The sequence below is a fragment of the Frankliniella occidentalis genome, unplaced genomic scaffold (genome assembly GCF_000697945.3).
Source record: "Frankliniella occidentalis isolate FOCC.00 unplaced genomic scaffold, Focc_3.1 Scaffold22, whole genome shotgun sequence".
NCBI lineage: Eukaryota > Metazoa > Arthropoda > Insecta > Thysanoptera > Thripidae > Frankliniella > Frankliniella occidentalis.
In genome coordinates, this window is record NW_026267152.1 from 2,196,603 (window position 1) to 2,209,705 (window position 13,103).

Here is a 13,103-nt window from a genome sequence, read left to right on the forward strand (position 1 = left end):
CCTTCCTTCCTTCCTTCCTTCCTTCCTTCCTTCCTTCCTTCCTTCCTTTATCCTGTCTCATTTGTACGTTTTGCACTTTGCTCCCCAGGTCAAGCATAAAATTCCACAATTTGTTGGTGCAGCCTTTTCCGAGCGCTACACATTAGCACCTTCCCCCGCGCGCCCACGTCGACTCAGCCGATCCCCGAGCCCCGTTGCCGGCCAACTACCTGCTCAGCTCTTCAGCACGTGATTTCTCTGTCTTGCTCCCCCTAATCGGTAAGTGCTGTAACGACAACGTAGACCACCGGCATGCGAGTTGCACGTCCTCTTTTTGGTCCTGCACTCTGTTTGACTCTCGTGACAATATTGACGTCCGAATCGAATAGCTACGTCAGGTTGCGAGCTCTGAACCAAACGTTAGATGCGTCGTGTTGTCAGGGTAAGAATCGGAACAAAACGTGCTCCGAGATAATCGTTTCATTGAACTATCGGTGGTTCCATTAGGTCTTTGGCAGTTCACTAAATGCAAAATATGAAATGAAATAATTGCACGCTACTTTCAGGGATTCTTCTCTACCCCATGGGCATTTTTACCTTGAGTCAGTAAATTTCCATCATATTTGCACTTCTCTAGACCAATGGAACCGTTTTTTTTCGGTGTTTATGCTACTGCTTTAACATGTTTACATCATTCTTAAACCTTCAGTCAGTGTGAAACAAAAATAAAAAATAATGTGTTCAAAATAAAAAAATCATCAATGCAGAGTCGGTCAATGGCTCCCTCGTTACTACTTTCGATTTACTGTCGGTGTTCTCACCAACGAAAAATGATCACACATAAGAGTTATGAGCAGAGTACGAGAGCGTGCCAAATGTGACGGGGCTGGGACGGTGTTTGCGGACTGCAAATAGGTCCAGGCGGCTCGCTCACGCCCAGGCGGGGCCAGGCGGGCGGGCGGACCGCGGCGGTGTGTTTGGCAAAGTCACGGCCATTTTGATCGACCTCACGGCAAACAGCTTTGAGCCCCAACATGTCTGCGTACTTTGGCCCGTCGCCTGTGCAGACCATCGGCCACAAGCAGCAAATGTGGCGCAAGCTAGAAAATTTTGATTATGTGAGTCATTTTTTGAGTTTTTGCTATGTTTTTGTTTTAATCTATAAATTTTTATGAGCAAATGCTAATTTATTTGTGATTAATATTTTCTGGCGCACGCAGGACCCCGCACTGGCAGAGATCGGCCTACTGACCTACTTCAATAACCGCAAGACACACTCGACCGTCAACATGTACGACAGCCTGTTCAACCAGCCCGAGGGGTGGGACCAACGACGGCCTCGGTGCGACCGACGCCTGGTCAGCCACATCCACCCTGAAATATACGAAGAGGTTAATTCAACTCTGTGTGCGCGTGTTGTCAGAGGGGGGAGAGATAGTAGGGGGGCTGTTCATAGCAGCCGAGAACTAAATCATTTACTGACGACGGCTACAAACGATTTCTTAGGCGAGGATCATTTAGTGAATTTGTCGGTAACTTTTTCAGGAGGAGGGCAAGATCGTGCCCGTGTTGTGGTCGCTAAGCTATGGCCGCCCCACACTGCCGCAGATTGACTACCCCGCCAAGGAGTTTGCCCGCCGCCCCCAGATGGCGAGCTTCTACCGGCGTTTGAACCTGCAGATAGAGCTCGAGCGGAAGGCGGTGAGTGCTCTTTGGTCACAGTGTGGTCACGATACGAAACAAGCCCGCCAATTGGCGGGCTTGTAAGCTTGACGTGTTTCCCGTGGACGACTTAGCCACCTCTTAGTCCGCCCATCCAGGTCCATTTGCCTCACGGCACCCTCCCGCTCGAGGCATCAACCTCTTTATCTCTCTGTCTCTCTCTCTCTCTCTCTCTCCATCCTTTATTTTCTCACTTTCCCCATCTCCCTTGCTCTCTGGCCCCTACGGCACGCGTACACGCGCACTCACACGCTCTAGAGCCTCGTAGGTAAAACTGATGAACTTCCCGACCACAGGTCAGAAATAATTAGGGCTTGTGCCGTGACGTGAGTCAGGAGTCACCCATCCCTGCTCACCTCAGCCCCCTCCCTACCCGGTTCTGTCCGGGGCTGAAGCGAGCACACGCCGGCCTGTCGAGTGGGCTTCTCGTCCGAGCCTACCGCACCACCTCGGGGTAGTGCCGGTCTAAGAATTATGTAGGAAAGTACAAGGAAGTACTATTCTGATGCTTAAGGACGTCGCAAAGTAGTGCGGAACCACAGAAAAAAATTGCAGTTTTTACTGGCAACTTTTTTTATGAGAAATGTTGTAAAGTTGCGGTATGCAATTGTAAAATTACAACATAATAAGAGACACCAGACACCACACCACACTTTGACTTGGTATTCTTCGCCAAGCAAGAATAATAGGGCTTTTATTTAATTTACAACAGCGCTTGTAAGTCGTTTTATTTTTTCAATGTAAAGTTACAAAGAGCAGATTTTTTAGAGTACCAGAGTATAGCGACATAGCGTGTTATCGACAGCGTCTTGACAGCAAAGGGTCTTAAAAATGAGGCATAAACTGATAAAGTTGGCCTAGTATACTTCTTTTGATCTAGGGTGCATTAGGGATGTTATATCTGGATAAATAATTGGGCAGTATGCCTACATTTCGTAGAACAGTTTAAAATCTTTACATCTGTCTTTTCGATTCATATGTATGTAACTTATTATTGAATGGTCGCCAGTGTATACTTCTGCGTCGAAATCCAATATTATCGTCACACTTCTGATGCTGTTCAGTTCTGGAGAGTTTGCAGTTTTTGTCGACATATCATTCTAGTTAGCCGAATGCTACCATAACTCATAACTCCGCCCCTTCCCTCTGTTTCCAGTCCTAACCCTCCACGGTCCTCGTGGGTCGAGCGGCGCCAGTGAGGCGTCAACCTGTGGCAGCCTAGGGGGCATCTTCCTCAAAGGTAAGAATTCACGCCCAATGCATGGCGCCTTGGCGCGCACCTGCCGCCGCCTGTGCCGCCCCCTCCGCGTGCCTGCTTCTCGCGTAGGCCTCATTTACTCTCTGAGGTCGCCTGCTCTCTACCCCTCCTTCCCACTCCTTGTACAAAATGGGATTCTTAATTAAGATGCTAAGTTAAGCGTTGCACTAATTAACGGGAAAGCTGCGCGCGGGCCTGCCTGCGCTTGTTCAGGCGAGTAGCTAACAGTGAGTAGCATTTACTCTCGTTCCCGGACGCTCGCGTTCCAGATGGCGGCGCCCGCCGCCCCTGAAACTAACTTTGCGCCCGGAGCGAGCCGGAGTGCGTGCTCGTTCGGACTCGTCGTGGTCGTACGTAAAGAACGTGCTGGGGTACCGTACTTGGGGAACATGTCGATGACGGCGATTCAGCCGCAGCGAGCTAACTGGGGCCTGGGCGCGCTGCTGAAAGGCCCGCTCACACCTGCAGGTGCAGGAAGGCGGGCAGAGCTAGGTGCGCGGCGTGCCGGACAAAGACAAACGGAAGGCAAAAGGGCGCAAAGGGGGCCCTGAAGGGTCACGGCGACGGGAAAGCCCTCGCTAAGCCCCGTGGCGCCCCATGGCGTCGGGTCCAACAAAAGGGCTCGCCGGTGACCTCGGTGCTGGCTGACTGCTCGGGCGGACCCGCTCTTGCCTGGCTGCCAGCCGGCCCGCTTCGCCCTGCCTCTCGGCCCGGACCCAGCCCGACCCGCGGCCGCCAACCCGATCCTGAAACAAAGCGCCGGTCTCGCCACAAGGCCTGATACGCGTAGGTGTACGACCGCCCCCCCCCCCTCTTCCCTTCCCCCCACTTTTATCTTACTCGCAATCACTCACTCACTCACTCACTCACTCACTCACTCACTCACTCACTCACTCACTCACTCACTCACTCATACTTACTCATACTCACTTCTCGTAGTCACTGTCACTTGCTTCCTTCCTTACTCCCATCTGCACTCTGCAGTAAGCCCAGAATCAGATTGGTGTGCTATCAGCGCAGAAAGATGTTAACCCCTCAGATGTCAATACTCCAAGCAGAGGGGGTCAATTATTTGTTTGTAAAAATAGTACACCTCTTTTTTGATGGACGTTTGAAGTTTTTACGGAAGTCCAAAGTTTAGTTTGGAGAAATAAAGGATTAAATACCATCATTTCTACTGAGTGAGTCGACCCCTTGCAGTATACACAAAATGGGGAAGAGTACCTGTTGTTGATCCTCTGAACGTAAGCGAAAAGCACTCAGACCGCGTTGCATCGCACTAGTGCCACAAGATCATAATGTTTTATTCCACAGGCAGCCGCTACCCGTCCACGGCAGAGCTCTACAAAATCCCCTTCTTTGACCGACTGACAATGTTTGCCACGTGCAGGTGAGCGGTGGATGGGGGATTCTCGCTTTTTCTTACCCTCTCTCATCATTCACGTGGCAGAGGCGGGAAGCAATAGTTAATAAGGGGAAAACACTCCTGGTCCACAGCGCCTGCAATCCAATGGATAGGCAACTCAATGCTCCCTGGTGGGGCGGGCTTGCCTACCTAGTAGGCGCCCTCCCTCCTACCACTGGGAAAACTAAAGTAGGACATCCAACCTTCTCAAGGCATTACCGTTTATATTTTAGCGAAATATTTTCGTGTTTGTTTATGTAATTGAACGTGTTCAAAATATCCTTGAAGATTTAGGATGGACCTATCACGGGTCACCTTTTATATGTAAACTATCAATTTCGTCCCTAAATTGGAAACGTTTAGTCCCAGCGAACAGACTATTTTCGCTCGTCTGAAGTGAAAAATATTTTGTCATAGGGGAGGTGACCCATATTTGAACGTATTCTAAATGTGCAGGGAAATGACTTTGCCATTTCAGGGACAAAAAGTTATTGATCCACTACATTCAGATTGGACCATCCTCTTTTAATTACACATCTTGTGTCCCTTGCTAGCACTCGACGCTAGATCATGGAAAATGCACCGGTTTTGTTTTGTGTTTTTTGTGCGCTTCGCCATTTACGGGGGATTAGCTCCGCAGACAATAAGGCAATTGGGATCAACATGTCCCCCTATTCGCCTTATATATTTTAGAGGGTAATTAGTACGCCGTGCTAAATCACTGCTGACTTCTCTTTAGTTGGTTCGTGCGAGTCTCCTCTTTTATCTCGGTCTACTCTTCTCCGCTCTTTTCTATCGCCCCCCGATAGTAATCGTGTTTCACATCACGTCCAGCAGCGGTGCCCTGTTTTTGTTTTGGGCCATTTCATATATTCGACTGGGCCTCATGCGTGCGCCATTGGACACTAAGTGGCTTTTGTTCTGCGGAGAGCGGAGACGGTGGAGCCGAGGAGCATGGCGGCCGAGGTGGAGGTGGTGGAGGGTTCCTTTGTCTGCAGCACTGCCGTTGTCTCGCATGGACACAATGGCTTTACAATGCTCTGCATGGCGCCGTGCCTTGGAGTGGAGTACAAGGCAGCGCAGCGACGCGTGTGGCCCGCTGCCGCCGCCGCCGCGGCAGACCCAAATAAGTCGGGTAAATATGCCGGCTGGACACTGCGCGGCCGTGTGTTGGCTCAGCCGGCCCTCGGGCTTGTCTTGACTGGGCTACTTTGGGGAGTTGTTAGAAAAGGGTGTCTCCTTTTCTTCAAAAACTGACGGTATTCTGGTACAGTGGAACAAGGAGAACGTAGCAAATTAAAAACGACAAAACAAAAAAACGAGTCTTAATGTCTTTTGTTTGGCGTAATGGATTTGGACAAGAGGACAAGCACTAACGTTAGCGTGCAAATCGGTGCAAATGGCAAATGTCGGACTAAAAAAAAAAGTATACAACTTAAACCCTTCGTTGTTGGAAAAAACATTTGAATCATGTTTCATGCTCCTCCGGAATTTGTCATTGAAAGTCCTGTAAAGTTGATATTAAGGAACGCCTAAGATTGATATAAAAAGAGGCAAATTTTTGGGTGTTACAAGTCGGGCCTAGCGTTAAAGTTGTTCGTTTCGCGAATCCTCACTCGCTGTATAAGGGCACCGTTCTGTGACAACGCTGCTAATCTTTGTGCGACATTCTCCGTTACACGTTCTTCCCACTCGTGGGCCCTTAAAACATCTGAGCGAGAGGCTAGAAGGAGCTGTAAGGGGCTCGGTAATGGTTCAGATCCTCTACGGCAATCTCGCAGGAGAGGCGCAGCGGCAGACATGCACGGCATGTGAAGTGGTGCGCAGTGCTGCTGCGATGAGACATGCCAGGCACCATTAATATCCCGGCGAGCCGGCCGCGGCAGCCGCGGCCGGTCGGAACCTGGTCCCTTGCGGCTCTGGTTCAAATACTAAGTGGGCTGCGTTCCTTTCTGGGCCCGCGTACCTTGCGCCTGGCCGCGGCCTCGCCGGCAGCCACACGTGCTAAAAAGAGGTAACGAGGGAAGTACACATGCGCGCCGACCTTTATCTCATCACGAACGCCCGCGCGCTTTTTGTCTCTCGGCCACTTGCTCGTTTTTTTCCCTCCCCCCTCTCCCCTTTCTCCGGCCCTTGCCCGGCCGGCCTTCGTATTATTTACTCTTTTTCGCCTTGGTTGTGGCGACCCTTAGAGGGCCCCCTCGCGCGGTGGCCCCGCGGTGCGCGCGGTAGCCGAGCGGCCAAAACAAAAAGGAGGAGAATGAAATGAAACAAAACTGGGGATGCGAATGAAAAAAAGGGAGGAGGCAAAAATATTATGCGCACATGCATAAAGTGGAGACAATCTGTTATGCGTTCCCCTGCTATCTCGGTGACACTCTTTCTTGACTGCGCAGAATGGCAGTTTTAAATGCGTCGGGTCCACGCCGGGTCAGCGTCCGCGAGAAATATCAGGCGCCCCTAAGAGAGCCAGTCCTTTTTTACGTTATTAAAGATTTATCTTTCAGCTTCAAGCGAGAAAATTTATTGAAATAATTTATACACTACGTCATTTTTTGCCACCACTATTTATTATTTCGACGAGGAATAGGAGAGGTCTCTGTCGCCCCTTTCGCCTCCTTCTCGTTCCATTTCCGTTTACAGTGGTATTTTTTCCTTGTTCGGAGCGGGAGGTGGCGCACACCGTACCGCAAGCCAAACTCCTCCTCTTGCTCGCTGCGCTGCGCTCTGAATTCGCTGCTTCCTTTTTTTTTATTTCCAGCAAGTCCTTTTCCTTGGCAAGGTCCTGGCTGGCTGGGCCACCCAGACTGGTCCTGGTTAGGTCGGAGTGGCGAGGCGTGATGTGAAACCGCTCTGATGGGGCTGGCCGAGGGTGCGAGAGAGAACGTGCGGGCAGAGAGGTTTCGCAATGAGTGTGAGCGGGAACAAAAATGGGAAAGGTAAAAAACTACCCTTTTGTCCCTTGCCCAATGCCGTAATCGAATCGGATGAACGGCGAATGTAACTGTCAAGCAATACACTCACTGATATTAATTGTTGTGTCAAATAAATACTGCTACTTTTGCAGTAAGTCCATTTCTAATCTAATCAGGCCCTACCCTAACAGTATACTTAACAAATAGTAAACGTAGTATCAGTTGTGGCGTTAATGCCTCTGATAGAATTCTTTGAAGTATTATATATTTATAATAAGAAAATTACACCTCCGGGGGCAGTCGCAGCTGATGCAGACTAACACAGGTGCCTTGTGCTTACTAACTCCACTATCAATTTGTTGCCCTGCTAATTCGTGGAACTCTGGGTGAAGTTTGCCTGGTGATGCACCTGCCGGGCCCCGCTCGATACCCCTAAGTAAATGCTGTGCTGGTCCCGAGCACCCTCAGTGCGGCGGTGTTTTTGTAACGTCGGACGGCTCGCCACCCGGTTCAGTTCGGGGGAGGCAGGTTCTAGCCCAGGTTCCTCCTGAGAGTTTTTATAAGGGCGGTGAGTTTTCCTCGCCTTTGAAGGAGCGGGGATCAATGACTCGACCGGCCTGGGTGGGGCGGGCCGCGGCGTTACGCCAATGCTCGAGGATTTTGCACGCAAACATCCTCGGGAGGGACGTGGCGGGGCGGGGCGGCCCATCCCAGCGCCATCCCAGCGCCGCCGCGCCAGCCCTAACCTCTTCTTCCTTTTGCGAGGTGTACTTGGAGATTCGGAGCGCATGGCGCGGCGCGGCACGGCACGGCTCCGCATGGCTTCTCATTTAAATACGACTCGTGCTGGCTGCCTACATGCCAGGGGCGTATGCGGGGCGTGGCGGCGGCGCGCCGGCAGCCATGTCGACAGAAAAACGAGGCTCGGGAAAGGAAGAGGCAAGGGACGACACTGCTGCTGCTGCTGCTCCGGCCGCCCCTGGGGCCGCAAGCCCTCGCCGAACTCGTGCACTTATTAAACGCCGAAAAACGTTTTATACCCAAAAAATAAATTGTTGCTCCATGTGTGTCATCGTGATGTGGTGTAAGCGGGGGCTGGGGCTGGTGCGACAAGTCTGTGGGAGATTACTAGGCGGGACAAACGGAGGGGGCTTCGGAGCTGTCGGGGAGGAAGCGCGCTGATGAATGGGGCTGTATCTTTATTATAATACCGAATGAGATTACGAGCGCCTGTTCAGCGGGCGCCGCGCTACACAAAGTATATACTACTATATAGGGATGTACGCATCGGTAATGTTACCCGTACATTACGGTAAAATACCGGTAAATTACGGTAAATTACACAAACCCCGGTAAAATTGGTATTGTTGGTAATTTTCAAAAATACTTCGATAAGCAAAGTTACCGCAAAAACACCGATGAATCTGTGTATATTCCACGTGTACTCTGAGTAGTGACGTCTACGATCGATCACGATACCCTAAATAGTCCAAGCTTCAGAGCAGTACTGCTCTGAAGGTCCAAGTGTCTAAACTCTCAGACCTGTACTGATAATTTTGTCAGTCAAAAACGTAAGAATTTTCAGCAATAGGAGTTACTGACCAATTTGTCAATTTCTCCGCACAGTTTCGTTCAATATGACTCCTTTCTTAGTTTGTAAAAATAAATTATCATGTGTATGTGATAACGTTTTTTCTGACATCATTCCTGCAACGCAGTATAACCTAACATAATTACTGACAAGGGGCGGCAAAAAATCAGTACCTGTATATGACTTCCTTTTAGTATAGGACCGAGCGACATCAGATAGGGAAGTCTAAGACTCAAATTTTTGGGCGACACAGGCTGTGTGTTAAGTACCCGAAGTAAATGTCTGAAGTAAACCCGAAGTACCCCCAGGAGTACGCCTGGGGTACACCCCAAATACTGGCAGTCCGGGACTCCTCGCACCAGGACGTTTGGACAACTTTTAAAAGCAGAAGCCTGGGCTAAAAACGTCAAATCAATGTTTCTCCTATGCTAAATTGCTAATATTTGGTTATAACGCACCAGAAAACGTCATATTTTCAATGAAAACATTGAATTTTGGCATAAAACATCAAAAAACGAATTTTACCAATTTTACCGTATTTTACCGTAAATTACGGTATTTTACGTAAGTTACCGCTAAATTTTAATTTTACCGTAAAAATACATCCCTACTACTATACAGTTGTTGTTTCTTTTATTTATTATTTTCCTACCCAGAAGGTGGGAGGTGGGTCCGACCAACACTGCCGCAATTACATCCCGCCCAGTACCGCCTGTAATCTTGCCGAGAAACCAAACCGGTGGATGGGATGAAGGAAGCAACTGGGTCGAGCATCGCTTTGGCCACAATGGCGGCGCTGGTGTTGATAAACAGTGACGGTAACAGCGCACACAGCCCGCCGCACCTCTCCGGGGGGTGGGGGGGGGAGGGGGCGTAATTTCACTGAATCCCGGCCAGGCCTGGGGACGAAGCCACAATTCCCTTTCAAACTCTGGTGGGCCGGGTGGGGCGGGGGTGTGCTCGCCCGCCCCTCCTCAGCTCTGACCGCAGGGCATGTGAGTTTAGGGGCGGCAGCGCTGGTCCCGGCTGGTCAGGGGATCACTTTGCACGCTGGCCTTCGTGACCCCCGCCCCGACCCCGGGCGCCACGTCCCGCCCCACCTCGCCCCACACCCACCCCGCCACGGCCCGCCCCGCCAACTTCCGGCCCGCACCTGGACAGGATGAGGCATGGCCCAGGCACGGCCAGCAGCCCGCGCCGGCCCAGCCACACCCATGAGCTCTGCCTATTATCCGCATTTCAAATTCATGAAGTCAAGGGGCGGAAGGGAAGGCCAGCCGTGGCCAGCGGCTCGGCCAGCCGTTTTGTCCCACACACTGCGGAGGGGCAGCGCGCGGGAAGAGCTCCTACGACTAGGGAGCCGCGTACGCCCGTTAGCCGAACGCTGCGCAAGGCGGAGAGCTCCGGGTCCGTAAAACAGTAGCGACGTCGGGACTAATCTCACTGTGGACTGACCTATAAAAGGGCACATTATTGTGCGCATTAGAGAAAGAAGACTCATCTGTTATTTCAATGGGAAGCATTCTATGTGACAACTGTTTAGCGACGCATTGGACACTTAAAAGTGCACAACTGCACAACCATCGAGTTGAACAGGTAAAATTGCACAACTGCACAACTACCGGCAACTACAGAATACTTTTAAAAGGTTTGGAGGGTTCAATACCTTGTATGTATTCAATATGTAAAATACACAAATAGCCTGTTCTGCACATTTTGTTTAATGTAGACGTGGGCTGGGCATGAATACGTTCTTTCATAGTCAAACCATTGTTCCTTTTTTTAATGAATTAACTGGTAAAATAATGTTTGCTAAATGTTTAATTGGTGTACATGTAGGACAATTGACGTCTAGTTTAGGTCGACAGCTAAAGGGATCACCATGAATCATGGTTGGGGCAACATTAGCATCATTATCGCACTCGTATCGCCGTTTTTTTGGTAGGGCTTCTTTCTTATTGCTTCTTGCGTTCAATTTGGTACATTTCTCGAAAACCCAATGCGTTCAAGGTTTATTTACGTTCGAGCTGCACAATTAATTTGTAAGAGAGTAGCTCCAGTTTAAGTGATACAACACTGGTGTCAGTTTTGTAAGAGCACAAGTTCTGGACTACACTAATATAAAACAAGATGTTATCAGAATATGGTCTTCTGCAAGCACACCGGACTTGCAGAGAAGAAGCACTGGCCGGGCCGGCCCCGTTAGGGTGTGGCCTCGGATGAAGGCTTTATTGCCTCAACGAAGCCCCGGCAGCGGTGGCCCCGCGCCCTCCGCCACGCCTCGCCACGCCCCGCTCGGCGAGGTGCACACCCTAACCCCACAACGCCTGATTTTATCGGCCCATCTGATCTGAGGGCCCTGCGCTTGGCTGGACTAGGCTCCCCCGGCCTGGCCTCTGGCCGCCCTCCAGCGGCGCCGCGGCTCGGCTGCCTTGTGCCCGGGCTGGGCTGGGCTCGCCGAACACAGACCAGGAATCATAAAACTCGAGTCGAAAATCCCACAAGCAGAACGAGCTTCGTTTGCTCGTATAAACTCCCCTACGCTCGAGCGGCTGCGGTTTCGCACAAGTCCAGGGTGGTCCACATCCCCGCCCCCTCCGCCCGAAGTTGAAAATGACAAGGGACTGGGTGGTGGGCCCGGTCTGCGGCAGGCGTCTTGGGGGATCGTTTTGTGGCGCTCTAAAATGGCTTTACGATCACGGCGGGGAAAACCGGCCGGAATCAATCGGCCGAGTGACGTCCGCGGGCGAACCAGTATTGCGCGCGGGGTGTGTGCCCTAGCCGGCCTGCGTGGACAGCTTTTGCATGCCCTTTGCATGCCCCCCCCCCCCCTCCAAAAAACAAAACAAAAACAACACGAAATTGATTTTAAACAATCCACCAGCACGGCCCTCAACGCAAGTGTGTAACGCGGTTGTACACCTAGCAAGTGTTCTGAAAATAAATGAATTGGTGTAGACATAAGGACGTGTCGGTCATAACAAAATGTTGCTCACTAAAAATTGAAGGGTGAAAGAAAATGTCGCTTAAGTTTTAGAAACAAAAACCTGAAAAGTTATGTCTGTCATCTTTGTAGCACCACAAGCTGAACGGGCGACTTCCCATTGTCGCCTCAAACCAAGCGACCACTGACCTGTCGCCTTCAATAAGGTGACAGGATGTGTGTGTATAAATACTTAACGCTTTATTTTTCCGCTTTAATTAACTGTGTGACCTTTTCTGTCCCATTTCAATTTTGGCCATAGAAAGACCACTTCCCTTTTTTGGGCGACAAGTAATAAGTTTATGTCTCACCATATAAAGGAAATTCATGTCACCTTTCAAGGCAACTATTGAACTTGTTTGCAAAGATGGTTCCACATCATGGGGGATTTAGTCATGAGGCGAGTCGCCTCACGGTGAGGCGCCTGAGTTGAGGCAGCTCGCCTCAGAGGTTTTTTGAGGACTGTGATAGGTCGAAAACCTCTGGCGCGGCGTGGGAGATTAATACTCTCCTTTATCTTTTTTTGTTACTGCCCTGCCGGGGAGCGAAACGGCTCAATTTGCTCACTTCGCTCACTGGTTCGGCTCAGTGCCACTGCGCACGCGGCCAGGGCGAGCAGGTGTGCTGAGATTGGCGATGGCAGGCCGGATTAATTTCCGCTGCAGGATACACCGCCTGTTTGGTGGACCTCATCGCTCCGCAGAGAAAGAATAGAGAGTCTGAGATGGATCATCGTCTTCCTTCTGCTCACGCTCACGCAGCACTATACGTAATGACTGCTGTTACACCGCGCACCCTTCCTTAGGTGACAACGAGTTTTGTCTAATTTTAAGTAAGGTTATTTTCTGTAAATCGACAGAGCGCACCCAAAAACATCGGCTTTTAAAAGAAATATTTAAACAAAGTAGATGGTGTCATAAGAAATTAAATTTTTGTCAATGGTCAAAGAATTGCAGTTTAACTGTGGAATGAAGCATGTGTTGATGGATCGTCAATCTTCACGAAGCACTTAAGCAGCGGTCCGTTATAAATCTCAAATATTTCCGTACGCCATTTGTATTGCATCTTTTCCCTTATTTTTTCCCGTTGCGGCCTATTATGTTTTGGTAATGTGGAGGGGCGCTTCGTACGCCTATCTGAGAGACACCATCTTGACAGGCCCAGCCGGGCGCGCAGGGGTCTGCATGGCAGGAGGATAATGCGTCCGCCCTACCCCGCATCACCACGCCCCGCTCCGCCCCGCTTCACCC

General features: G+C 50.5%; 1 protein-coding gene across 1 annotated transcript in view; it reads left to right on the forward strand.

Moving 5' to 3' along the window:
* The window catches only part of LOC113217703 (uncharacterized), a 32,244-nt gene that overhangs the window by 7,149 nt on the left and 11,992 nt on the right, over nucleotides 1-13,103 (forward strand). The window contains exons 2-6 of the mRNA XM_026437722.2: nucleotides 89-258; nucleotides 895-1,097; nucleotides 1,200-1,370; nucleotides 1,525-1,680; nucleotides 2,858-2,941. Of these exons, the coding sequence (XP_026293507.1) occupies nucleotides 1,014-1,097; nucleotides 1,200-1,370; nucleotides 1,525-1,680; nucleotides 2,858-2,863 (417 nt within the window). The 5' untranslated portion in view covers nucleotides 89-258; nucleotides 895-1,013 and the 3' untranslated portion in view covers nucleotides 2,864-2,941. The remainder of the gene's footprint in view (nucleotides 1-88; nucleotides 259-894; nucleotides 1,098-1,199; nucleotides 1,371-1,524; nucleotides 1,681-2,857; nucleotides 2,942-13,103) is intronic.